We start from the raw sequence: 24734 nt of genomic DNA on the forward strand, positions 1-24734 counted from the left end.
TAACGGCTCAGGGGCCACAAGAACCTGGGGACGAGACTACGCTAACCCGAAACCGTAATAATATCCAAATTTCTTTCTAATGTGTGAAGTCACAAAGTGTTTATGCAAATATTTTTTTTTTGTAATATTTAACACTTTTAAATTGTGAGATAAATATTAAATTAAAACGAGTGATAAACTGTCAACCTCGCCTTAGGGCAGCTTGTATCTTTCTGACATCGAAACAGCAATACGGATGTCAGAAAAGACACAATGATGCCCTGGGGTCGCAGTTGATAAATTATCTAGCAGTTATTAACAAACATTTCAACCTCGTGCCCCAGAGCATCTTGTTTCTTTTTTAACATCGAAATGCCCTGGGGACGAGGTTGATGCACTGTCTCCCAGTTCTAAACAAACACGATGAAATAAAAGCTATTTTTATAACATGATAGTAACGAAGTATCGGACTGGGTTGTGCAAAATCAAAGAAAGAATTACCACAGAAGATTCAAGGTTAACCTATAGCTGTTGAGCAATCTTGTTTCCAGGACTTTTTCTTTTATTATTAACGGCTAAGTGAGATATAAAAAAGAGAAAAAGGTAGTCGGGGAACAAGTTTGGAAAAGGAAAGCGATTACCAGAGCTCGTACTCTAGGCTTTTTAAAAATAAATCGATTAAATTATTTATGGCAAGATTGTTGTAAGAATTTTTTGGGTATTTTTTTGTTTGAGTACTGGAAGCGAGATTGCTGAATTTTTCTTTAAAGACGTTTTTTTCTCCTCAAAAGAGGAGTTTTACGATTTTCAAGTGGATCGTATGTGAATTTAACGATTTTGATGACGTTAGCATTTTGTTGACGTTTAGCTGAAAATTCCGTTAACACAAAATACTTGAATTGGTGGTGTTAAAAAAACACGAAAGTGAAAATGAGATAAAAATGAATTGATTGGAGATCGCAGCGCACGAGTTGTGGTAAAATTTTATTTCTCCCTCCATCTTATTCTGTTTTGGATATAATAAGATATTGTTATCAAACTAGATATCGAGCGAAAAAGATAATGAATAACTTTTCAAACCTCTGAGGACTGGAAAAGTTTTCCGACATGCTACGTTGACAACATTTTCCGATATGCTACGGTGACAACATTTTCCAAAATGCTACGGTGACAATATTTTCCGGGATGCTACGATGGCAATATTTCCCAAATTGCTTCGATGGCAATAATTCCCGAGATGCTACGGGGACAATATTTCCCGAGATGCTAGCGTGGCAATATTTCTCGAGATGCTACGAAGGCAAAGTTTCCCGACATGCGACGCTAGATATGTCATTGGGAGGGTATTTTCATCTTCTTCTTTTTAACTTACTAGCGGAAAGATCTTCGACCTAAGAGAGAAAAGATTTGTTGAAACTAGTTGATACTTTTTGAGATTTCCATTGTTTTTTTTATTAAGAAGGGACAATAAATGGATTATGCGATGCAATATAGACAATCGACATGGTTTCTGTATGTCGTGTGTGACCAATGACATCAATATTGAATCTTAAAATTGGTCATTCATTTATCTAATCTGGCTCTACTCTATAAATTCAGTCTTTACAGCTTATTCAGAAGTAAAAGCCACACAGGTCGAAATAATTCCTTGATATATAGTCTTCGTATTCACTGTCATATCCAGGGCGTCTATCTGACATTAGAGTAGGGCCTGGAAACGAAGTAGATATATTAGATTCTTTAAAAGAGGGATAGTAACGGACATTAAGCGTTAATATTAAAACCAATCGAATAAGGAAAGAACTTTTTTATTTCATTTTCGAACGAGTTCTTAGAGAAAGAAAACTTCAGAATCAGAAGGAAAGTAATAATTTTGTCATAAGGATTTTTTAAATCGATAACCAGTAATCTTCTAATTTTTGCACAGTAAAAAATATAATTTTTTTTCAAGCACATCGAAAAAACGGTACAACCTACAGTTTTAAACAATATCGGACGGCGTGAAAGAGAAAAAGAGCCCTGGAGACGAGGTTGATAAATCATGTTTTTTTGTTGTTGTTTTTTTCGCGCGTAATTTCTTTACTTGACTTCTTCTTGCAGCTTCGTGCACTAGCAATCAACTTTATTAATGCAAAATAAAGTATTTCGTAGCGAAAGAACAAACTTGAGGGAGTATTTACTTCAAAAAAATTTGGTTTGAAAATCCGTTAGGAAAGTTTTGCATGGTTTCTGATATTACAATATTTATTTATTTATTTATGCTATTTCATACTATATTTTTATGGCATATAATGATAACATAAAAACACAGATAACTTTTTAATACTTGCCTAATTAGACGAACAGATATCTTTTCATCAAAATTTAATTTAGGTAAAAAAGACACTAAAACTACAATTACGGTTTAAATTCAATAATAATTCACCCTAGAATTAGATTATTGGTTAGGCTTCTTTAAAACTTTGTGTACGATAATTTAAGCCCCAGGTTCTTGTTTCTTCTCTTACGTAGAGAAAAGCTTTGAAAATATGAAAACGTGACCCAAGAAGACATTAGCGGTGTCATCTACGCAATCGCGATTTCGTTACCATAACAACTGATTTTTATTGTTATTTTACAATGACTATATCTTACCTGTTTTGCACGAATCAGGAAAAAAAACAATCATGGGAGATCATCTTCGTGGAAACCATGTTTACTTTAAGGAAATTGACCTCACAAAAACATCTTTGAAAATTCAATTCACAAAACACATTTGTGTTAATTTAAATAAGACGGCTTCCAATTAAGTCGGCATTATCAATTTCATGCGGAAATTTAGTCCCTCCTTCGCAGAGATTATAGTTTCCAGCTAACTATTTCTTTTCATATATGAAATGTGTTTAAACACTAACTTAGGAAAAGTCCATTTACTTGACATTTATCCTTAATACATTCGTCTATTGTAGAAATGTTCAAGATTATATATAATGCAAAAAAGCACAGCGGAGAAGAGGAGGGATTGTATTCCATTAGGTCACGTGCAACTTATTTGTAATCGGTCGGGAATTAGGATTTCATAGCGATGATAGTGGATGCAAAAAAGTTTGTTTACATGAAATCGTGCACAGAGAAAAAGATGAAGAAAATTTGTTTATCTTTGTAACTTAGAAGATTGGAAACTAAATGCACTTTACCATGATTGGTTAATGGCTTAAAGGAAGAAAAGTTTGTGTTATTGATCGTATTACCTAAAAAAATAGTTTCATAGTCTGTTAGTAAGTGATGTAGCTACCTAATGTGCATTTTTTGATAAATTTAAATCTTCATTGGGTTGGTCCCATATTTAATTTTTTGATGACCCAGGCATGGTCATGGTTCACTGAAAAATTCTCATACCTCACATGGGCTTTTTTAACGCCAAGGTTTAATTACAAAACGCTGTTAAGGGAAGGTGAATGGCGTGGATAAGACAAAAAATAATTCTTTTTACTGTTAAATATATTGTTGTATAAAAATTGGAGAATATTCGTCAAAAATAAGAGAAAATTCTTTACATTAATTTTGACACAGAAGTTGAAAAATTGTCAGAGTTAGGCCACTTCACCTAAATGCTGATTCACCGAAGCAGTTAGTCATGACAATTTTAGCTACGATATGTCACCGACAAAATACTGGATAAAGTGATGTCCCTATTCTGAAATTAAATTACTCGACAAGTTAAAAATAGATCCCTACTACATGAAGATTACATGTTCATTATAAGTTTGTATTTCAGCAGAGCGATACAAACCAACAGCCAGTCTTTTGTGATTTAGACAAGTATTTTTTTTTTAAACTCTTCTTCGTTTTTGTGGAAGAAAACATTGTTTCGTTTTTCCAAGACTTTTAATGTTTTTATTTAATCACAATCACTTTCACATATTTTCGTTAATTAATAGATTTCATATAATTAGTTGCAGGCAGACTGTCGCCTTTTTGTAACCTTTGTTCCCAGGTCGTCTTGCCAGGGTATCGTAATGCTATGTGCAAGGGAGACTGTTGCCGAAGCGTATTATAGTTGTTAGAATTTTTAAACAAGAATTGTTCTTGCTGAAAAAAGTCATTTTTTTGAAAGGAGGGGTAGGAATACCGTAAAACGTTACAAATATTCTAAATTCTCTTGTGTTCTTTGGAAGTTTAAAATGTCGTTTTTTTAAGTGGCTTATTTGTTGCCATGGGTGTTTATTTAAACTGTAATACACTGAACAAGAAAATATGTGTTGCGTCTCTTGCATAAGAAAATGATAAATCTTTTTTTTAAATGTTCAAATGTTTTGCATAAAATCTTTGAGTATTATGCCATGTTATAAAGTCGACAAAAATGCTTGATTCAAACCAAACAGACCGTCGATATAACTTGCTTTACACTCTAGGTTCTGCTTAAAAATTATGTCATTGATGAGAGTTTTTTCTAACCGCAAGAGGTCAGGATTTAATATGGTCTCCACAAATCGTTTAAAGATCATTTTGTCAATTATTGTGTTCGACGGTTTGTTGCTCAATGTTTACAAAGAATTCTATTCTAAACTATCACATTTTCGATAGGTTGTTTCTACGACTGCCTATTTTAATTAATTAAAAGCATGCTGGGATGGAAAATGTAGGTACAATAAAGTATGGCAACCTGTCTTTCCTTTCAGCACTCTCAATAAACCTGTCTAAATAACATTTAAAAGTTGCATGTGTTAACTAAATTTGTACGACTTCTTATTAGATTTACAAAAAAATAAAAACGTCTCTTTATCATAAATAACCATGAAGCCTACAGACGAGGAAAAAATTGAACGAAACGATGAAACTGAAACACTACAACCTAAGAGCAAAAAGAAACAACAGAGTGCTTTTAAAAGATATTTCCCATGGTGCATCTGTGCAACAAGTTTTTGTGTGCAGTTCTTTGTGTTAGGATTCTACAAATCTTTCGGTCCTGTTTATGTACAATTGCTTGAAGATGAACCAGAAGGCTTGGGAGGAGGCCCTCTTGCAACATGTGAGTATTTCTGGTGTAATATTTATTGTTTGTTGTGTCAATCCACTTCTTAACCATATAAAACATAAGAAAATATAAGCAAGAGTAAAAGAGTAAACATTCTTGTAATCCATGTTTCATTCCTTTAGTTTCATGCTTTATTAACATCTCTTCAGATATAATTCTTTAATGTTTGTTCTTTTCAATACAGCATGGGTAGCCTCGTTATCAATCTGCACGTCATATCTCAGCACACCAATCTCGTTTGAAGTCATCCGCCGTATAAAATTTCGTTCCAGCATGTTGTTAGGCGCTTGCCTGTCTGGTATAGGCTTACTAATTTCCGCGTACGCCGACAGCGTATACGTGTTATATGTCACATTCGGATTATTATTTGGTATCGGAAGCAGTTTATGCTACAGTGCTTCACTACTTATCCTTCCACAGTATTTCTCAAAGAATTGGTCACTAGCTCATGGTATAGCTCTAGCCGGAAATGGTCTCGGTGGGATGGGTCTATCACCAGCCAATGGTAAATTGCTTGCTTCAGTCGGGTTTAGAAACGGGTTTAAGGTATGTATAGTTGTTGTGTTAGACAAAAAAAATCGACATAGGAGTAAGAAACTTAAAAGATTTTTTAAAGATTTTTCATATTTTGTTGTAATTCTATACCATCGTTAACGCCCCCCCCCCCCGCCACCGCCCCCGCCCCCGCCCCCTTTTTGTCCTAAACGTTAAAAATTACTACTGGTGCATCACTAGCGTCTTATTGTGTGAGTATAACGCAAGTGATTCACAAGCTGAAAAGCGACGTCAGGAGGAGAGAGATTGAGATAATGCGCCTTCAATACATTCCTGTTACGAGATGAAAGGACAAGGTTTGTATGAAGTAATCACGCTTCTCCGTTTTAGATTATGGCTGCTGTATCATTTAGCGTATTATTCACATGTGGTTTAATTTATCAAACACCTCCAGAGAAGAATCCTGAAGAAGAGGACGAAGAGGAAGATGAAGAAGAAGAAAACGAAAGCTTGGAAGGAGAGGAGAAAGAAGAAACAGAAGTAACACTAGCTGATGAGTTAAAAGCTGTAGATGAGGAGATTTATCGTCATCCAACAATTTGGAAAAATAAGCCATTGTTGATATTTCTTTTATCTACCTATTTGTTGAATTTTGGATACTATGTACCGTACGTTCATCTGGTAAGTTTTGTTAATTATATTTCGAGGAGCTAGAAATTAATTGTGTATGACAAACAAATGGTTAAAAAGTTCAAATAAGTGTGACTTAAAAATTCAGAGCGATCAACTTTTATCTTGCATTAACCTTGGAGCATTAACAGACGATTTCTTTTTGGAGTTACGTTCTCGAATGTACCCGTGCAATAAATATACCCAAACTGTTTTTCATTGCATGGTTAAAATGGTTAAAACAATACCACGCAGGAGTAGGGGATCAAAGGTTCTGCCTGCCTAATTTAAAGATATTTCATGACAAAATAAGGGTTTTAGCAAATAACTGGGTAGCCATAAAGCTGAGCAGTTGAGGTTCCTAATAACTTAGCTGGTATTTTTTGCTTATTTATCTGTAACGGTCAAATGTAATCTAAAATTTACCTCTACACTTCAAGGGATTGAGCCGATTTTTAATTATAATTTGTAAGCAAGTAAAAAACTCAAATGGAACCCTACATTTTACGCGGGGTAAAGGGGAAGAACATATTTTTGGTATTTCCTAGGTCCTATACCCCTAGACACTAGGATCACCAGGTCATATTTTGCTGAGCAGAATAAATGAAAATCCACTTTCTATGCTCCTCCCTGTACAAGTAAAATCACTCCCTGCATAAGTGAATTCATTAAAGGATCAGTTTGAAGATAGGATTAAAAAATGGTCCAAATTGGATAGTTTGTGCTTATGTCAGCATTTCTGTGTTGAATTTTATAAAAATGCAGTATACATTTTAAAAGTATGTAACTATTTAAAAAAGGAGAGAAAGAGTTGTTATGAAAGAACGTGATGATTTTCTATATAACGGATTGCCATTAAAGAATTATGTCAATGAGTATTTGCTTAGTCAGCACATTTTTAGGTTATTTGTGCGAGCTTCCCGAGTGAATATAGAAGCTGTGTTTTCCACTGCTATGTGATATCTCTCTATTTATGAAAGTAAATTACTTTTTTGCAGGTTAAGTTATCAATCGATGTTGGTGTATCTAAAGATAATGCTAATCTCTTACCTGGTTTGCTTTCTCTGGCGCAATCTGTTGGTAAAGTGTTCATTGGTAAAGTCTTTTCATACGGCAGCGTCAATCGTATATTGGCATATCAACTGAGTTTAATAGCTTTGAGTATAGCTACGACATTTGTACCGGTGCTGAAAACATTTCCATTGTTAATCACATACGCTGTAGCGTTTGGATTTTCCGACGGGTGTGGTCAAGCGACAAATATGATAATCATTGGTGATTTGGCGGGAAAAGAGTTACTTCCTAAGGCTTATAGTACCTTTCTAGTGTGCTCAGCTTCAGCGTTTGTTGTTGGGCCCCCGATTGCGGGTGAGTTTTTTTAATACTATTTATTAACAACCTTGTTTCTAAGGATATCTCTAATGGAAAAGACCTAGGATCGAGATTGCTTTGTGAGTTTTACGAAGAAGCCATTATGATAAATTATTATGTCGTTCATCCAAATACAACAATTAAAAAAAAATATTACCTTATCAATAAATAAAAGATTTCGAACCCAGTGTCCATGAAGTTTTACAACATTTTCGTAATTCTGAATCTACACAATTTGGTGTATGCCTCACATGAAGCCATGTATCACACAGAGATGTGTGGCAAAAACAAATTCAAAATACCACATCTTTAAGTCTTCACACCCTGCTAGTCAACGATATATTAAAAAAGCTTTTTTTTATCCTTTTATTAATATTGTCTGGTTGATTTCAAAAACTTTTTTGTTTTGGTGTCTAGGTGCTGTTTACTCTGCCACTGGCGAGTACTCCATCGCCTTTTTCATGTGTGGAGCAATGGCGTTTTCCTCCGCTTTGCTGTTGTTTGTAGTTACATGTATGAGAGATGAAGAACAGTTTGCTTACAAACAACGAAGAAAGGTAGAAGTAAAGGAAGATAGAAAGAAAAGAGAAGAACAAAAAAAATTAGGTAATACATTTATATTGAAGGGTTTGAAGAGTTGATGCTGTGACGTTTGGTTATCATCAAAGGGGTGTGGCAAATTAAATATTTCTTGTTCGGCAACTCGTGTATCTCAAAACCATTCCTGATGACTTTCTTTCCAGCAAAGTATGATTTGTTCATTTCGTTCTTCCGATTTTGGAAAGGAACAAGAAGTTTTAGGAACGGCCTTGTACTGCATTTTTATATAAGGCGGGGCTACCATTAGTCGATTCCATGTTACAGGACACGAAAAATGTTTAAATGAATGTTATGCTTTCTCGTATTTGCTTATTCTGCAATTTATAAATATATGTGTTCTGCATTTTATCATGTATGTAGTTTGTATTTATCAGCGGCGTATTAGCATCTTGTTAGCAATTCTGCAGATGAAATGCAATAGTGGGTTAAAAAAGTAAAAACAAACAAGTTAAAATAAAGCAAAAGCTCTTCGGTATAAAACCATCATCAGTGCATATAAATAATTAACTAAATCATAACTGACTAATTTTACTAATACAAAAGTTGTTTTTACGTTTTCTGCAATTTTCAGATAAGGAGAGAGGAAAGGATTCAGGTATCGATTTAACAGCAACAGACAACAACGGAAACAAATCAGGCAAGGAACGGCAAGGCGAGCAGCCGTACATTGGTAAAAGCCGTGACCGCTTACATTACCGTGGTGGGGCCGCACGAAATGCATCGTTTAAAAAATCGCAAGATTTTAATAAAGCAATGTTGACACGTAGCTGGCATAGTATCGATTTTAAACCGAGAAAAGCTGTAACAAAAAGTCGAGAAAGTGTTAGGAGCAGAGCAAGTAATAAAAATCACGAACTCAAAGAAATAAGAACCATAAAAGAGTAAATATGACAAATGCAACACCTGTGTTAATAGTTGTAAATTTTTAGGCTGAAAACAGGGTGAATTTTTATCAAAGAGAGGTGTTGACCATGAAAATGTCTCTTGGCTGCACAATAAATATTTGGTGACAAATCCGGTATTATGGTTGTATGCAGGAATCAGAACTGGTGTTCAAGCCTTCATGTTTAACGGACGCAAAACAAATTTAATATGCAGCCGAAATATCCATTCGTTTTATCGACAGAAAAGCAAGACAGTTCTTCTGCACTCCGCGCGAGTACATTTTTGTTAAAATGTTTTACCAGATTTTCTTGCCAGAATGTTTATGATAGGTGTACAAAAGCTGTAAAATTTATATTCTATATATTGGTTATAAGTTTTGAAACTTTTTATGCGCATGCGCTTTGTATCAGATTTATAAATAGTTTGTGTCTTAGAGTTTTTAATACTATCGATCTGGTCCTGAAATTGAACAACGTGTCGCTTTTGCATAACAATCTGGTCCTGAAATCAAACACTTTTGGTAGGATAGTTATACCATTAATTGATTACAAATTTTCTTGCGTAAATGCTAAATATATGAATATGCTTTTTTAAAATTTGAAAATCTCTTTTTTGAGTTTACTTTTGACTTGAAGTTTACAGAAGTTGTATATTTTTCAAGAATAACTTTCTTTTACTTTGACTGTGAAAATATTTGAGAATTTTGTTTCTTAATTTTTACTGTTTTAATTGTATTGTAAAGTGCAATTTTTTGTCATGTATTTTTTATTCCTGTAAAACTATCTGAGCAACTATCCAACAGCAACTCAAACACACCAAACTCGGGGACAGCAAAGCTTAAAGGAAACCCGAGGTATGAAATGATGATTGACTTATATAAAAGAGCTTAAAATAAGTCTCTATATTATAAGTCCAACATCATTTTATACTTTAAGTTTTCTTTAAGAAGTTCTTGTGGCGGCGATCCCGGCTTTCGATGGTTTGTTATGTTAACAAGACGCTTTTTTCCTCTTGGAGGCAGAAATACTCGATAACAAGAATAGTCTAACAGCGCGTGTTAGGTTTTAATCAAAATTAGAGATTTTGTTCAAATGTACCCGCGCTAACAAAAAGGTTCGTGAGAATTTTGCGCTATAGCGAGAAATGCAGTCAAGTGGAAACCAGTCTTAATAACATGATAAAGAAATAAATCAAGATCCAAGACTTCAACAATGGAATCGTTATCAGGACCAATTAACTGGGAGTATGCCCTTTTTTTCCCTTTCCCCTTTCCCCTTAGCTTAGATTGCTTCGAAAACACTGTTTTATTCATTCTAGTACAGTAAACTTTAGAATTATAAATGTATTTCCAAAAAGTCACAGCAACTTTTAAAACAAATCCGTCAAACCTCTCAAGTTCTGTAAAAATTTTTTTTTAGGTCTGCAGAAAACTTGCCTGAGCACCCCGCAATAACTCAACCCCACACTCTTTTCACTTTTTTCTCCGCTCATTTCTCATTTCCAGTTGCTTTGAACTTTGTCAAGAATAGCTCCGGCACACGAAAAAATATATATTCTTTTAAGCAGGACAATAATAAAATGGTAGCTAGAGTACTGAATATCATCAACACATAGCTGGAAATGTGTATGGTGTAAAGAAGTTTAACAGTGAATTTTAATTTCAAAAGTGTCATTGTTGTTAGAATATGTTGGGTACAGGTCATGCTTTTTTTCTATTTTTCGCTGAAAAAGCAAGGTCATTTAAGACCGTATTGTGTAATTTGGACAAGGAATCGCCCCCTGGTAAATCTCCACCGATTGCGATTTACCAGGAGGCGACTCCTGCCCCTGGTAAATCACCATTCATTTTCACTATTTCACATAACGAATAAGCTTGTTGATTGTCGTTTTAACGTATTTGTAACATCGTTATTGCTTTAATGATAAACGTGATAACAGCTCCAAATAATAACTGTAGCCAAGAAACTCCGGTTAAACGAGAGTAATTTTATAAAGGAAAATTTTAATTATTTCACTAAAAAAATTGTTTTGACAATCAGGTATCTCTATTATTGATTTATTGTTTTGTAACTCGCCTTATTTACTTATAAAACTGATTCGACGACATATGTAACTGATTCTTTAGCAGAAAAACTAAAGTTGCGGTCTTTCTTCATTTACCTAGCGGACTTAACCCTATTTGCCCCCCTGCTATAATGACCCCTCCTACGTGGGATAAGGGGGCTGTTAAGTAACGAAATTAAAGTATATTGAAATAGCTTTTTTACGCGATAAAGTAGCTGTTAACGTAAAGGGCAAGCCGAAGTTTTGCATTTTCGTGAAATTTCCACTTTTCATCCAAGCATTAGAGAGGTATAGTTACGCAGTTGACTTGGAACTAACAAGTTAAGATTGTTATTGCATAAGAACCCATTAACTCTTTCCTAGACGGCTACTGTCAAGTTATTATATATACACTAGTCGTTACCCGAGGAAAATCCACGGAGCCACCGGTCAGCAAATTACCTCTTCTGCAGTGGAACTAGAATAAAGATTTTTTTGAACCAATTAATAATATATTAACATAAACCAACCTAGAATTTACAATATAAAACACAAATGACTAAAGACATTATACGTGGAAAGATAACACTTTGAACATTGAAAGGGTGACATTACAATACGAAACGACATATAACTAATATTGATTTAACAGTACATTTAGATGCAATCGTAAATTGAAGCTCTATTCGCCAACGCAAAGTCATTGAGATTAATATCCCTATCTAGCGTCGATCTAGAACCCCGAACACATCGAATTGTCGACCGTAGCAACGAGAAACATATCTTTGTTCGTATGACATTCGTCGCTAAAGATACCGGAATGGACCGTTTTTCAGCAATCATATCGACTAAGCGTTTAAAAAAGGCTTTGCACTCATCGCCCATCGCACCATTTGTCGCGAATACAAGAGGTGTAAAGGAACCATTCTCCACTTGAAGTACGCGCTCGTTATACTGCTTCTTCTTTTCCGTTTCGTTTTTCTGGAAGGTTCTGCTTATTTCCATATCCCTGTACCTCTGAGCGTAGGCATTGAATACCCTTATGTCTAAAAATACTCTTTGGTCAGGAATCCAGAAACTGCGTGCACTCACATCCAGTCTTGATTCATTTCCGTCGTTTGCCATGCGTTGTTGGAATCTTTCGCCATTGATTTCAAGAAGACTCGGCTCTACTCTTACATCTTTACATACTTCCTTGAGAAGGTCTGCAGTTATGTTGCGAATCTCGTTGTGTCGAAGTGTGACTAGTCCACCCTTTTTACATGACAATGCATCGTTTGAAGAGACAGAACAAGGCTTTTACTATAGAGACTAGTCGGTTACCAGTGGAGTAATTCACAGGTTCGCCTGTCCTTTATATACTGCATCGCGTGTGCAATTGTTAAATGTTCTGACGTTACGGCGCGACGTTAATATTACTACTTTAACGTCAATATTTTACCTTAAATTAATGAAGCTATTACAGTGCACTTAAAACTTTGAGGCTAAATAACTTAAAAACGAGGTGGTGACGTCAGTCATTTTTTACCGCGTGGGTAACTAGAAACCACTTGGGACCAATTCGAGTAAGTTTCCAAAACCCGGGTCTCCGAATCCGTTTCGGAATGGACGGGTTGATGACGTGATAAAAAAACCTTCAAACTCCAATATCTCTGCAACCGTTCGTCAAAGCTACATGATCCTATACATTTTCTTGATCAGCGTTTTATTATCTATACGATAAAGGCAACATGTTTACAAATTTCTAAAAAATTTTTTTTGTTTTTTTCCACGTCTTCAAAATTTTTGATCCCTCATATCTCCTTAGGCGGTCATTAAAACATATGATCCTATACATTATTTTAATCAGCGTTTCAACCTCTACACATTACAGGCAACGAATAAACTAAATTTTGCCAATTTTTTTTTGACATCAGCAAAAAATCTAAAACACCCTATTTTTTCATTGTCCTTCTGCCTAAGTGGATTTTCCACAGGCTTTATTGACTAGTTAGAGCTGAAGATATGGATTTTAATAAGATCTTTGTGTGTATGAATTATCACGAAGTGTTTTATGCTTCTGAATGATTCTCAACGGCATGACGTGCACTTGAATGGAACACAAAACCATAATCAAAGTTGCTGACGTATCAAGAACCTAACAATCAAATGAATTACAATTAAATGAATGAATGATCCATCAAATGTTTCAATCTTTGTAATTAGTTTAATAGCTATACTGTCGGTATCAACAAAACAACAGAGGTGATACTGAGGTCATCTAGAATATACAATTTGATAACACTCGTATCAGAGCCCAACCCCATCTTGAAGTTAACAACTCAGAAAACGCTTTTAAGCAACTGGATACGAAATGAGGCTCAAATGTACAATCCCACAGTTTACATTTTTTGAAAAGTAATCATAGAGGTTATCTTGTTCTGAAGGAGTTCAACCTCGTCCCCAGGTCTCTTTTTCTCTTTCTGACAATCTCCCCGCCCAGAGATAAGAGCCCTGGGGATGAGGTTGGAAGGAGTCTAATATCATGAGCTCTGTTTTGAAATTTGTAGCTAACGCATGTACGGTGGATTTTATGTTTTTCTGTTACCGAAAAATATAGAATTATCAAAAAGTGTAATCGCAAGTAAAACAGCCTGAGAATTAGGTTGGGTTTCAAAGAGCTTTAATTAAAGTCACTACATATAATACTGAGCTGAAGGCGAAGTTTTTTTAAGCTTAGTTCACACTGCGTTAATATCTCAGTAATGTAAACCGCAATCGTTTAGCTCACTGAAAAATAAACTAGGTATGAACCGAGCTTTAAGAACATCTCGAAAACAGTCAAAGAATCATAAAACAGATTTTTTTAAGTTTTTACATACCCGCTAATATTGCGTGATTACAACCTATTACAGCCACATCCCTCTGTAGTCTGTAGTCTTTGCAAATATTGAAATATTGTTGTGGAAATTTTGTAAGACAAAATGGGAAAAACACTTGAAATAAAGCAAGTTGGATTTTCTTTCTTTTTCAAAAAATTGATGATTTAAAGAGCTTTTCAATTCTTCGCCTATTCTAAGAATGTGTCACATTTACCTCGCTAAATCGTTAAATCATTAATGAATTACTTCGTTTAATACGCGTGACCATAAAGTGACGTGCAAGAAAGATATTAGCAATTAAAGTCCAATTAAGTGCTTCAGTTCAAAGTATTTGACAAATTGAACTTCGCAAGATGGTTTCCTGAACTTCATTACTGGAATTTCTGCGGTTTTAAATCAGAAGCGGAAAACGATTTTGTTTGTCATTTCAGACATACATGCAATGTCAAGACATTATCTCAAAAAAAGGAATGTTTTCCATGAAATTTTCATATTTCTTAACAACTCTTCTAAGATTTCAGCTTGACCCCCTACGGTTGGGCCAAGTGTTTTAATATGTTAAGAAAACACATCCTCAATGCAACTTTTTGAAAAAAAAAAGGAAAAGTTAATTTCATCTTAAATATTATTTTTTACAACATATACACAGATTTTCGTTTTTCTACATTAATCTTTATTATGTCCTTATAGGCTTAATTCTCCATCCCATTAGTGCATTGTGGGGATCTTAAGTGCATTATGGGAATCTTTAGTGCATTGTGGAAATTTTTATTGCACATATCCAATATTTCTCACAACTTATCCCGCGTTTAAATTCTCGATCAACCAAATACATTTTGTTCACAAGCACTGCCAAGTTTTCGTTTTGTTTCGAGCGTGAACCAATGAATAGCTTGAGATAGTTTTTTTATTAGCCAATCAACTGCTTTAAATATCGCCTCAGATTATTTCAGTCACCGCAAATCATAAATGCACCAATCCGTCCCTTTCCAGTGGAATTGGCCCGACCGTTTTACGCCAATTAACCAAAACAATGGGCTTTGTGTTGCGGCTCTTCTTCATATGGCTTCTTGTAAAGATGCACGTGATAAAAATACACCACGATTGGATAAAAACTGTTAAAAGCAACGAGAAGGAGATTAGAAACTTTTGAAAGCGATTCTGTAAGTGAACCACCGTAACTATGCTCTCAACCATAGTGTATAATGCTGCCATCAAAGCAGAAAGTATCCACAACATTGAAAACGTCTTTTGTGTTACATGATTACGATACACGCTGACAAACAGGCTCGTACTTGATAAAAAACTAAACACATATACACCAAGTTTGATGTATATAAGCAGAACATATATATGTAGTATACGTGTCGATATATTCATCGCGGTTAGTGTAAAAAACATCACTTGAACCTGCTCTGGCTTTGACTTGATCAAGAACTAGAAGCAAATGGTAAAAAATATATGAGAGTATATATGCATTATTAGTTGACTCTAATTGACCTTCCATATAATCTTTTCCTCTTTAACGTGCTGCTAATTTGAATGCTATTGTTTCATTTAAAAAAAACGCATTAAAAACTCGCCATAAATTAAAAGTTTTGCTTGGGCTGGCATTTTTGTAAATTACTTGAAAGTAGGGGTCAAACATTCATTTGTACCTTAAGCACGTCTTAAGTCATTCGAGTTTGTGTTAATACAGGATGCAACTGACATATAGAAAGCATTGGGCAACATACCACGGGGAAATTACCATGGTAACTGACGAAAAAAACTGACAAGAACACTCTTGAAGATTCGACGCATCATGTAACTTTTTTCTAACTAATAATAAGAAAAGAAATATTCGTCATTTGTTGTTTTTTTTTTTAAAAAAAATGGTCGTTTGGCTTTACCAATCAGAAGCAAAATTATTTAGTGCGTGTCAACTTGGATCTCGCCAGTTGGTAAAAAGATGTTTGCATGTAGAGTTGTGAAAAAATAAAATATTTTTGATAATTTTTCAGGAAAATAATATTGATTTTATTTAATGTGTGAAAAAGTGCTCTGCCCACACATTTTACGTAGCTGCATACGCCATATTTGTATTGTTTTTTCGCTAACTTAGACAGCCATGTGCACTTTCGAACTTCGAAGAAACAGAAAAGGAGTCATTACTACTATTCTTGCCAAAAAATGTAAAAAGAAAAATTGGAGCACAGAAATGCACAGTCAATTGGATAAAGCATTTATCGGTAAAAAGAGCTCCCTGGTAATTAGTAAATCCCACGCTCACTTTCATACATGCGGACATTGCTACGTGTTTATGACTATGTGGGTGGAGCACAATACAATGATTTGATTTCTCTCTGCTTTGATGTTAACTTGGAACAATATATCAGGAATACTTTTATGGTTTATATATTTATATCTCTATGATATGTTGTATTTTTAGTTTATTACCAAACTTGGTGTAAGTATTATTTTAGTTTTGTTGACAACGTAGTTTGTACCAGGTAGTTTCACAATAATATATCTTAATTTAGAGACGTGTTTTTAGTAGATATATTCTTTATTTTTTAAATCATGAAAAAAATATTGATCTAGGGTCTTCTTAAAAAATCACCCTAAACACAAAAATATCATTTTTTTTATAATAAATAACTATTATGCTATATTTGGGCGATGTCTGTCAACAACGCCTTGATTTGAAACCGCGTCTTATGACAAGGTTAATTGTTACCCCACAGGCGTAAAAAATCTGAAAGGAGATAAATATTAAAAAATACAAAGCATTTACCTGAATAACAACCGCTACGCAATAAGCAGAATACATCAACGAAAGCAAACCAATAGATGAGACAATATTAGGTAGATTAAAACAAGCTTTGGTTGGTTTAACTACGGACAAAATGGAAGTTTTCTTCATACTTTTTGCTTAGTAAATGAAACTAAAATAGATAAAGTTGAATATAGATGTTAAAAATTTTGTTGATTTTTGAAAACGTAGATAATTACTGACACCCTGAAAGTTTAGGAGGCAAAATTAGTTCACATTGGTCCCAAAGTTATTAAATTGATCCGACACTTATTTAAAATTTCGTCAGAGGGTACAAAATGTAAAAGAGTATCATAGTAATACACGTCTCTATCGTGCTGATAGCTTATAAAGCGCTAAAACGTTTAAAAAAGGTATAAACGGTGAATAGAATAATCTTGCATGAAGCGCCAAACAGAAATAAATAGAAAAAGGGGGTTCACAGTACAAATTAGGTTAAAATATTTACAATATGTACTTAAAACGTCATGACGTCAATGCTGAAAGAAATTGTTGATTTAATGACTCTTTCATTTTGGACATGACGCACATGTTCAATTAACTGCCTGACAGTTTGATGTAATTAAGAGTGAGGCACTTAAGCTGACTAGAAGAAACAGTTAATTGGTAGAAGAAAATGTATTGGTTGTATGGAGTATCCATACTTATTTATTTTTTAAAAAATAGTAGAGAGAATGAAATAAAGTGAATATTTTGACATTTGTAGGTTTCTGTATCTCTATTATAATAGCTCTATTTTGTCTGTGTGTTCAAAAGGGTTACCGCGTCCTGTTACGGAAATACGAAATATGATATATAAAGGACGAGCGACTCCGTGAATTTTTCCACGGGTTAACGACTAGTCTCTTTAATAATAGCCGTCGTCTGTCTGTGTTTCCGCGAAAGTCGCGTCCTGTTACGGAAACACGAAATGCCACATATAAAGGACGGACGACCCCGTGGATTTTTCCACGGGTTAACGTCTAGTCTATATTATAATACCCGTATACGTCAGTCTGTCTGTCACGCAAAATGGTGCGGTAAGTAGCGAGACGCGCACAATGCGGTATAGAAAGAACGGGCGAACCCGTGGATTTTTCCACGGGCCACCTACTAGTCATTAGATATTTCAAGCTGACACAGTAGCATTGTTACAATGTTAAAAAAAATAATTTTCAAATATTTTTATTGTAGTCAGACATTTGACGAGCTGGTTCATTTCATGACACGTTTTAACACGTTTATTTTGGTTCCCATTTTTTTGCTTTCTGTACCATCAAGTGATAAAAAAAAAATGCTGAGTACAAGTTTGTGTTAGCCATATTCAAGTTTAAAAATTTGTCATGAAATTAACAGGCTCGGAGAGCTGCTGATTGTACAAATTTTTTGGGGGAACTTACATAGGTAAGGAATTGCCACTAAAACAATAATTAGCAATTGTTATCAATGCTGAAATTAATGTGGATTATTATTGTGTAGCTATAGTGCTTGGTTATTTGAAAATATCCTATCCGACAAGAAAACGTCGGACTTAGGAAACGACTTTTGAGGGTGACGAAAATCACTGAAAACATGTTTCAACTAAATGGACAAAAGCAAAGAAATTTTGTGATATTATTTTGTCCGACGATAATTCTATAACCCTGAATTTTATCGAAAATATCGCTATTTCGCTTACTTTCTTAAAAATATCGCTATTTCGCTTACTTTCATAAAAAAGCACTATTTCGCTTACTTTCTTAAAAATATCGCTATTTCGCTTACTTTCATAAAAAAGCACTATTTCGCTTACTTTCTTAAAAATATCGCTATTTCGCTTACTTTCATAAAAATAGCGCTATTTCGCTTACTTTCTTGAAAATAGCGCTATTTCGCTTACTTTCTTAAAAATAACGCTATTTTGCTTAGTTTCTTAAAAATATCGCTATTTTGCTTAGTTTCTCAAAAAATATCGCTATTTCGCTTACTTTCATGAGAATATCGCTATTTCGCTTAGTTTAAAACATCGCTAATTTGTTAAGTTTCTCAATAAATATTCCCTTTTTCGCTAAATTTCTTAACAATTTAGCGAATTTTTGCAAATAGAAACAAAAACGACAACATAAAAACAAGTAAAAAACGCAGAATAACAAAAAGTTAGAAAGTACAAACCAATAGCATACAAACGACAAAAATATTTCAATACACCAGCCTACTTTTTTTGAGTCGTGTTGCAATGTGAACGAACTTTCAGATTCTTAAGATATCTACGAAGTGCTATGACACGAAGATCATTTTGACCATTTATTTTTCTGTGTCCATTTTACCCCTTACATGCAATGTTGCCATACAAAGGGGTAATTAAAACCTGAGTTTTTATTCTTATTTGGTCTAATTGCAGCATATCCGCGGGAAATTTTTTTGCATGAGCTGATGCTTAAAAACACGCCTAGCGGAAGTGTAGGAATTTTCCGCTTCTTTAGTTTTTTCTGTTAAATCAACTGATGAGCACATTCTTGATGCGCTTGGGCGTGTCAATGAATGACGCAGATAATTTATGATGTCACTTTTCTTGCACACTTAGTGTAAACTGTTACTGCAAATCACTGAATCTGCACCAATTAACCGCCCCTGTTCAATAACCGCCCTTGCTCAACAACCGCCCCTGCTTAATAATCGCCCCTGCTCAATAATCGCCCCTGCTCAATAACCGCCCCTGCTCAATAACCGCCCCTGCTCAATAACCGCCCCTGCTCAATAACCGCCCCTGTTCAATAATCGGATCTTATTTCGTAAGAGAAGATTTTATTCACTAAAGAGAAGCGAAAAGAAAAACTTTATCTAAGATCTGTTTCTGAACATAGACAAATATCATTATCCTAAAATTTAAATCTCTAATTACCACCTAGAACGCTCACTGTGAAAACTAAATGCCTAAAAAGTTGAATGGGGCTGAGTATGTTGGGGCGTACAATTTTCAACAAACCTCCCGAAGAAGCGTTGAAAGAGGGTTATAATTATAAAACTTACAATAAGCTTACTCATACGTCTACACACAATCACATGTGATTAATGCGTGTAAGACACTTTTATATCATAGTCAGCAATATCATCATTTTTTTTACCTTTTAAAATCAATGAAACAGGCCGACGTGGGGTCGATGCAACAGCTGCTAGCACAATATTAGCTTGGTAACACAACTGAACATAAAGTAAGCTTGCGTGGACTTAAACAAGTGAGCAATAACAACAATAAAAAAAATAACAACAAGAATGGTAACGGTAACAAAAACAACAACAACAACAATATAAACAACATCAAAAGTGACAACAACAAAAACAAGAAAACAACAAAAACAACAACATCAAAAGTGACAACAACAAAAACAAGAAAACAACAAAAACAACAACAAAAACAACAACGACAATCATAAACAACAAAAACAACAACTTGGACAAAAACAACAATAACAAAAAAAACAGAGCAATATAATGGAGATCATAGAGGATGCTTTAAAACAATAAAAGCAGGATGAAAACAGAAAATAACAAATAAGATGAAATCAAAGAGTGTACGTTAACCATGAAAATAGCCACATATACATACTTATACATAGTATACAACTAGTCATATATAATCATATATACCAGTCACCATATATAATCATATATACAGTCACCATATATACTCATATATACCAGTCACCATGTACACTCATATATACCAGTCAACATATATACTCCTATATACCAGTCACCTTTCCTTCTTTGTAAATTAAAGTAAAAAGTTTTCGTGAAGTTCACAACTTGACATCATTTGGTAATTATTGCTTAAGATAAAAAATGTCCAGATAATTACTTTGAGATATCGATAAGAAATCAAACAGAGCGATTCCATTCGGTTCCTGATCAAAAAGAAAAAGAAGAAAATTTGAATCCAATTAACAAATTGAATTACTGAAGAAAAGGGTGCTTCAACTTTGTAAACAAGAGATCATTTCAAGAAGAAATGCGCTTTTATTGAACTTAGGGGTTAATCTCTAACTTACCCTTTTTAAATCATTCAAAGTAATCCTCTGTTAATGCTTCGGTTTTCCATGCATTGCAACCATTCATTCATTGGCCACATTTTGGAAAATTTAAGAATAGTCAAAGCTATACTTTGCGAGTTTACAGATTTGAAATCGTTTAATTTTAGTGAATTTGATTTCTGATAATTCTCCTCCTCCTTAAATAACCCTTAGATGTGCAAATATATCTATATAATGCATTTTAATTTTTAAGAAAAAGTTCTTTCAAACAATTTTAGTCAATCGCGAGACGGCTACCAGCATTTTCATACTTCATATGATGAAACACTTTTTTATCCCTTCAATTTTTTAAAAAACAGAGGAGTTTCTATTCTTGGACTAATTTTGACCTAAAACGATTTGTCAAAAAACTATTTTCCGTTCATGCCAACTGTTTTCGAAAACAAGGCAGTTAATAAATGAAATTGCGTGTAAAGTTACATTAATGAAGAAGAAGCAGCTGTGTGTACAAGATTTTGAATTACACCTGACAACTTTGATGAAAACAACAGCGTTAATGTAGGAGATTTTTTTTCAGTTCTCTGATTTAATATATCGAAGTCAAGCCGTCGTTGATTGTTAAATCAAATTAGTCTTTTTTTAAAAATATATGCTTTTTACCAGTTTCTTGCGATTCCTTTAATAATTTCTCGATGAGGTTAAATTACTCAAGAACAAATGATATTTTCTTAGGTAATTCTTAACAGAAAATTATATAAACAACAGAAAAGCTGAAGTAAACTATTACTTTGTTATGCTGCAATGGTTATTACCTATTATAGCGTGTCAACACGACATAGAATGACAGAAAGTGGTTTGTTAGGTAAGCAAAATCAATGAATATGTATGAAACTCGTCGTGCATGTAACATATGACCTTCGTGCTCTTAGATTATTCAGTAAACAATGCAAAATACCAGAAGGCAAACTTCAACTACCTGAGAATATTTATATATTCTATAGCGGAGTAGTTAAAGGAAAGTCAATCGAAGAAGAGTTGTTAAACTAAAATCAGATAAGGTAAATTTTCACGTGTATGTCTTATGTAAATGATTTAATGCAATTGTAATTTTAACATTGTTAGCTGCATCAAAAAGATACAGTATTGTGCATTTTAATTGGTATGAAAAACATGAAAATCAAATAAATAAAATGATTTCTTTTAGTTGTTCCATAATGCAATCATCAATAGTTATTACCTTCATTGTCATGCTATCGGCAATAGCTCCTTTACAAGGGACACCAATAGAAAGAATAAAATCAATCGCAGATAAATTCATGAAACTTCAAGCAGATTACAGAAAGAGCAAAGGATTAAAATTTAACGAAGGAGACCTATCGCAATTTGTTGGAGTATACATTGGAGATGAAGACGAACAGATTCAATACAAACCTTCTGATCCCCTGACATTCAAGGAAGATGGTAGCGTGGAAGGGGATAATTACATTGCCGCAATTATTGATCCTGAACAAAAGGAAATTTATGGTAAACAACTTCCCCACACCGAGAAGAAAGTTTTAGAGAAACTTCCTACGATGTTGGGAAAATTGGGAAAATCAGGAAAAAAATTACCAACTATTTATTTTTTTACTTTAAATTCGCCTTGCTGTGGTGGAGGGAATGATAAGGACCCTGAAACCTGCCTTCCAACATCCTGCTCCTACCTTATTGCAGATTTTGTTAAAACACACAAAACAAAATTTGACAAGTTATATCTAGGATGGGATAGACTGTACTCTTCCCTGACTTCCAATAAAGCAAAAAATCAAATGTATGCCTATGCACTGAATACTCTGCTCCGTCAAAACGAACCTACACCGAAGATAATTTTGGCATTGAAAGAAGGACTTATTTCTTCCGAAAATGACAAACATCCAACTAGGAAAGCTTGGAAACAAAAAGTACTGAAGGAATGTCTGATAAAAAATGTAAAGAGCAAGAACATTCTGAAGGACAACAATGCATTTGATCAAACGATGATAAAAATTATCAACACTATTTCATGATACTGCAACACTGCTTTAACAAAAGTGAATCCTACTGCTGAGGAAAAAATAAAGTGTTGGACCAATCATGTTGCAATAACTCCATGTGCTCAGTTAAAACAAGCCTTTGAATATTGTGTCAAGTTTAACAACAACGCTTTCGTTAATAAAAAGACTGGCCCGCCTTTGACTTCTAATGGTGAAGTCAGTAGCTCCATTAAGGATCTTAAAGGAAATTACCACAACGAGTGGAGCTTCAATGAAGCCAATTGTAAAACGTCAAGAAAGAGAATGCGTTCATAGAACATACAAGTCCACTGTGAAATGTGAAAAAAAATTATTTGTAAAAGATTACTTTAATAATTACAACGAATAAAAGATAATTTTATTCCTACGAGATTTTTTCTGTCTTAAAAAAGCATAACCGTGTCACTGTGACTCGGTTTAAAGTGCAGAGAGACTATAGGGAAACCTAGCTGTAGCGAACATCCTTTATTGCGGACACATTTACAGCAGATCGAATGATAGTTAAACTCTCATAAGAAACCTTGTACGTAGAAGACACTTTGTAGTGGACACTTTTCTATAGCACACTTTATTTTAAGGTTCCAATTTACATTATCCCTCCCACAACATAGCTTTCTATAACGGATACAGGTCACATTGGAACAATTCTTGTGAGAAGTTTGTTTACATTTTATTTTTAAACAATGTTTTACATTTTCGTTTAAGGCTTCTTCGTTCTTAGTTATTTTTTAGTCAACACTTTCAGGAATTTCTGCAGTCTGATTTACTCCTTGAGAAAAAAAAATATCAAATGAACAATAAATTGTTTTTAGGTTTTTTCGGTTCGTGAAAGCATCCTCTTGACACACTTTATTAGGGTTTGGTTGGTTTTCACTTTAGAGAGGTTTTATTGTAACAGGGTAAGTGACTGAATTACTGATTAAAGAAACCAGCATTCGTGGTTTAGGAAATGCAACAAAGAGTTAGCCTTGTAGTGCACTCTGGATTAAATAAAATGAAACATAGTAAAATGCGCCTGGTACGTTTTCAAAAAAACTTTGATTTACAAGGCGATTTATATGAGCAGTAAGGCTTTGTACCCTTTCAATATGTTTCGGTGTTGTGGTACTTAGCTTTAGTTGCATTTTTAACTTAAACGATAAAAAGCATGTTTCTTAAAACCAACCTATCTCATCTTAGATGGAAATTTATGCGAAGGTGGTTGTGAACTGATTTGTGTGCTTAATTTGTGTAGGTTGATGTTTCGACGTATGCTGAGCATTACGAGGGAGCAGTTGTATTATGAGGAAGAATTTGTATTATGAGGGAGCAGTTCTATTATGAGGGAGAAGTTGTATTATGAGGGAGCAGTTGTATTATGAGGAAGAATTTGTATTATGAGAGAGAAGTTGCATTATGAGGGAGAATTTACATTATAAGGGAGAAGTTGCATTAACAAGGTTGTTTATTTCACAACAGGACATTTTTATGTAATTTTACCAGATCATTTGAGACCTAATTAAAGTGATTTGGGGAAAAAAACTATAAAGTTTAAAATTATCGCCAAGATCATTATCCTGCTCCCACATAGATTTCCAGATAGCTTTCTGCGCTAGGTTATTTGAAATGTAACCGAAGTAAATTAGGGATGCACACCTGATAAAGAAACTTTAAAGCCTAAACTTGGTCTAGAAGTCTTAGGAAAAGTCTCTAAGGAATTTTTTTCGGTTACCCCTTAAATATGGATAACATAGATTGCAGGGAAACTACTTTTTTTTGGCGGTTTAAAGTATTTTGCTTCGTTTGACTTGTGGTCTCGTGGTTATGGAGTTCGCTTCGTAATCACAAGGTTCGTGGTTCGGTCCACAGTGCGGGCATGTTTAGCAAGTGTCTTCATCGCAGCTACGGGACTACCCATGCCATGTGAGGGAAATTGGGTAGGCAATGCCGGTGTATACCTTATACATTCAGAACACAGGA

At 34.3% G+C, this 24734-nt stretch overlaps 2 protein-coding genes across 2 annotated transcripts; one reads left to right on the forward strand and one right to left on the reverse strand.

Moving 5' to 3' along the window:
* The first annotated feature begins 3964 nt into the window (after positions 1 to 3964).
* On the forward strand, positions 3965 to 10427 carry LOC130629146 (monocarboxylate transporter 12-like). Its single transcript, XM_057442257.1, has 6 exons — positions 3965 to 4990; positions 5181 to 5542; positions 5882 to 6172; positions 7159 to 7528; positions 7949 to 8137; positions 8703 to 10427. The coding sequence occupies exons 1-6, from the start codon at positions 4756 to 4758 to the stop codon at positions 9014 to 9016; spliced, it is 1761 nt and encodes a 586-aa protein (XP_057298240.1). The 5' UTR covers positions 3965 to 4755; the 3' UTR covers positions 9017 to 10427.
* Positions 10428 to 14561: 4134 nt separating this feature from the next.
* On the reverse strand, positions 14562 to 17018 carry LOC130629113 (uncharacterized). Its single transcript, XM_057442218.1, has 2 exons — positions 16697 to 17018; positions 14562 to 15357 (listed from the first exon to the last, which is right to left on the reverse strand). The coding sequence occupies exons 1-2, from the start codon at positions 16823 to 16825 to the stop codon at positions 14884 to 14886; spliced, it is 603 nt and encodes a 200-aa protein (XP_057298201.1). The 5' UTR covers positions 16826 to 17018; the 3' UTR covers positions 14562 to 14883.
* Between the last annotated feature and the right edge of the window lie 7716 nt (positions 17019 to 24734).

Source organism: Hydractinia symbiolongicarpus, chromosome 15 (genome assembly GCF_029227915.1).
Source record: "Hydractinia symbiolongicarpus strain clone_291-10 chromosome 15, HSymV2.1, whole genome shotgun sequence".
NCBI lineage: Eukaryota > Metazoa > Cnidaria > Hydrozoa > Anthoathecata > Hydractiniidae > Hydractinia > Hydractinia symbiolongicarpus.

What these genes read in the sequence shown, in the direction of transcription:
- LOC130629146 (XM_057442257.1), top strand. Translation starts at nt 4,756, where the DNA reads ATGAAGCCTACAGACGAGGAAAAAATTGAACGAAACGATGAAACTGAA. An exon ending in AGGAGGCCCTCTTGCAACAT is followed by an intron (nt 4,991 to 5,180) that starts GTGAGTATTTCT and finishes TTTTCAATACAG; the next exon opens with CATGGGTAGCCTCGTTATCA. An exon ending in AGAAGAACAAAAAAAATTAG is followed by an intron (nt 8,138 to 8,702) that starts GTAATACATTTA and finishes TGCAATTTTCAG; the next exon opens with ATAAGGAGAGAGGAAAGGAT.
- LOC130629113 (XM_057442218.1), bottom strand. Translation starts at nt 16,825, where the DNA reads ATGAAGAAAACTTCCATTTTGTCCGTAGTTAAACCAACCAAAGCTTGT. An exon ending in GCGTAGCGGTTGTTATTCAG is followed by an intron (nt 15,358 to 16,696) that starts GTAAATGCTTTG and finishes ATTTGCTTCTAG; the next exon opens with TTCTTGATCAAGTCAAAGCC.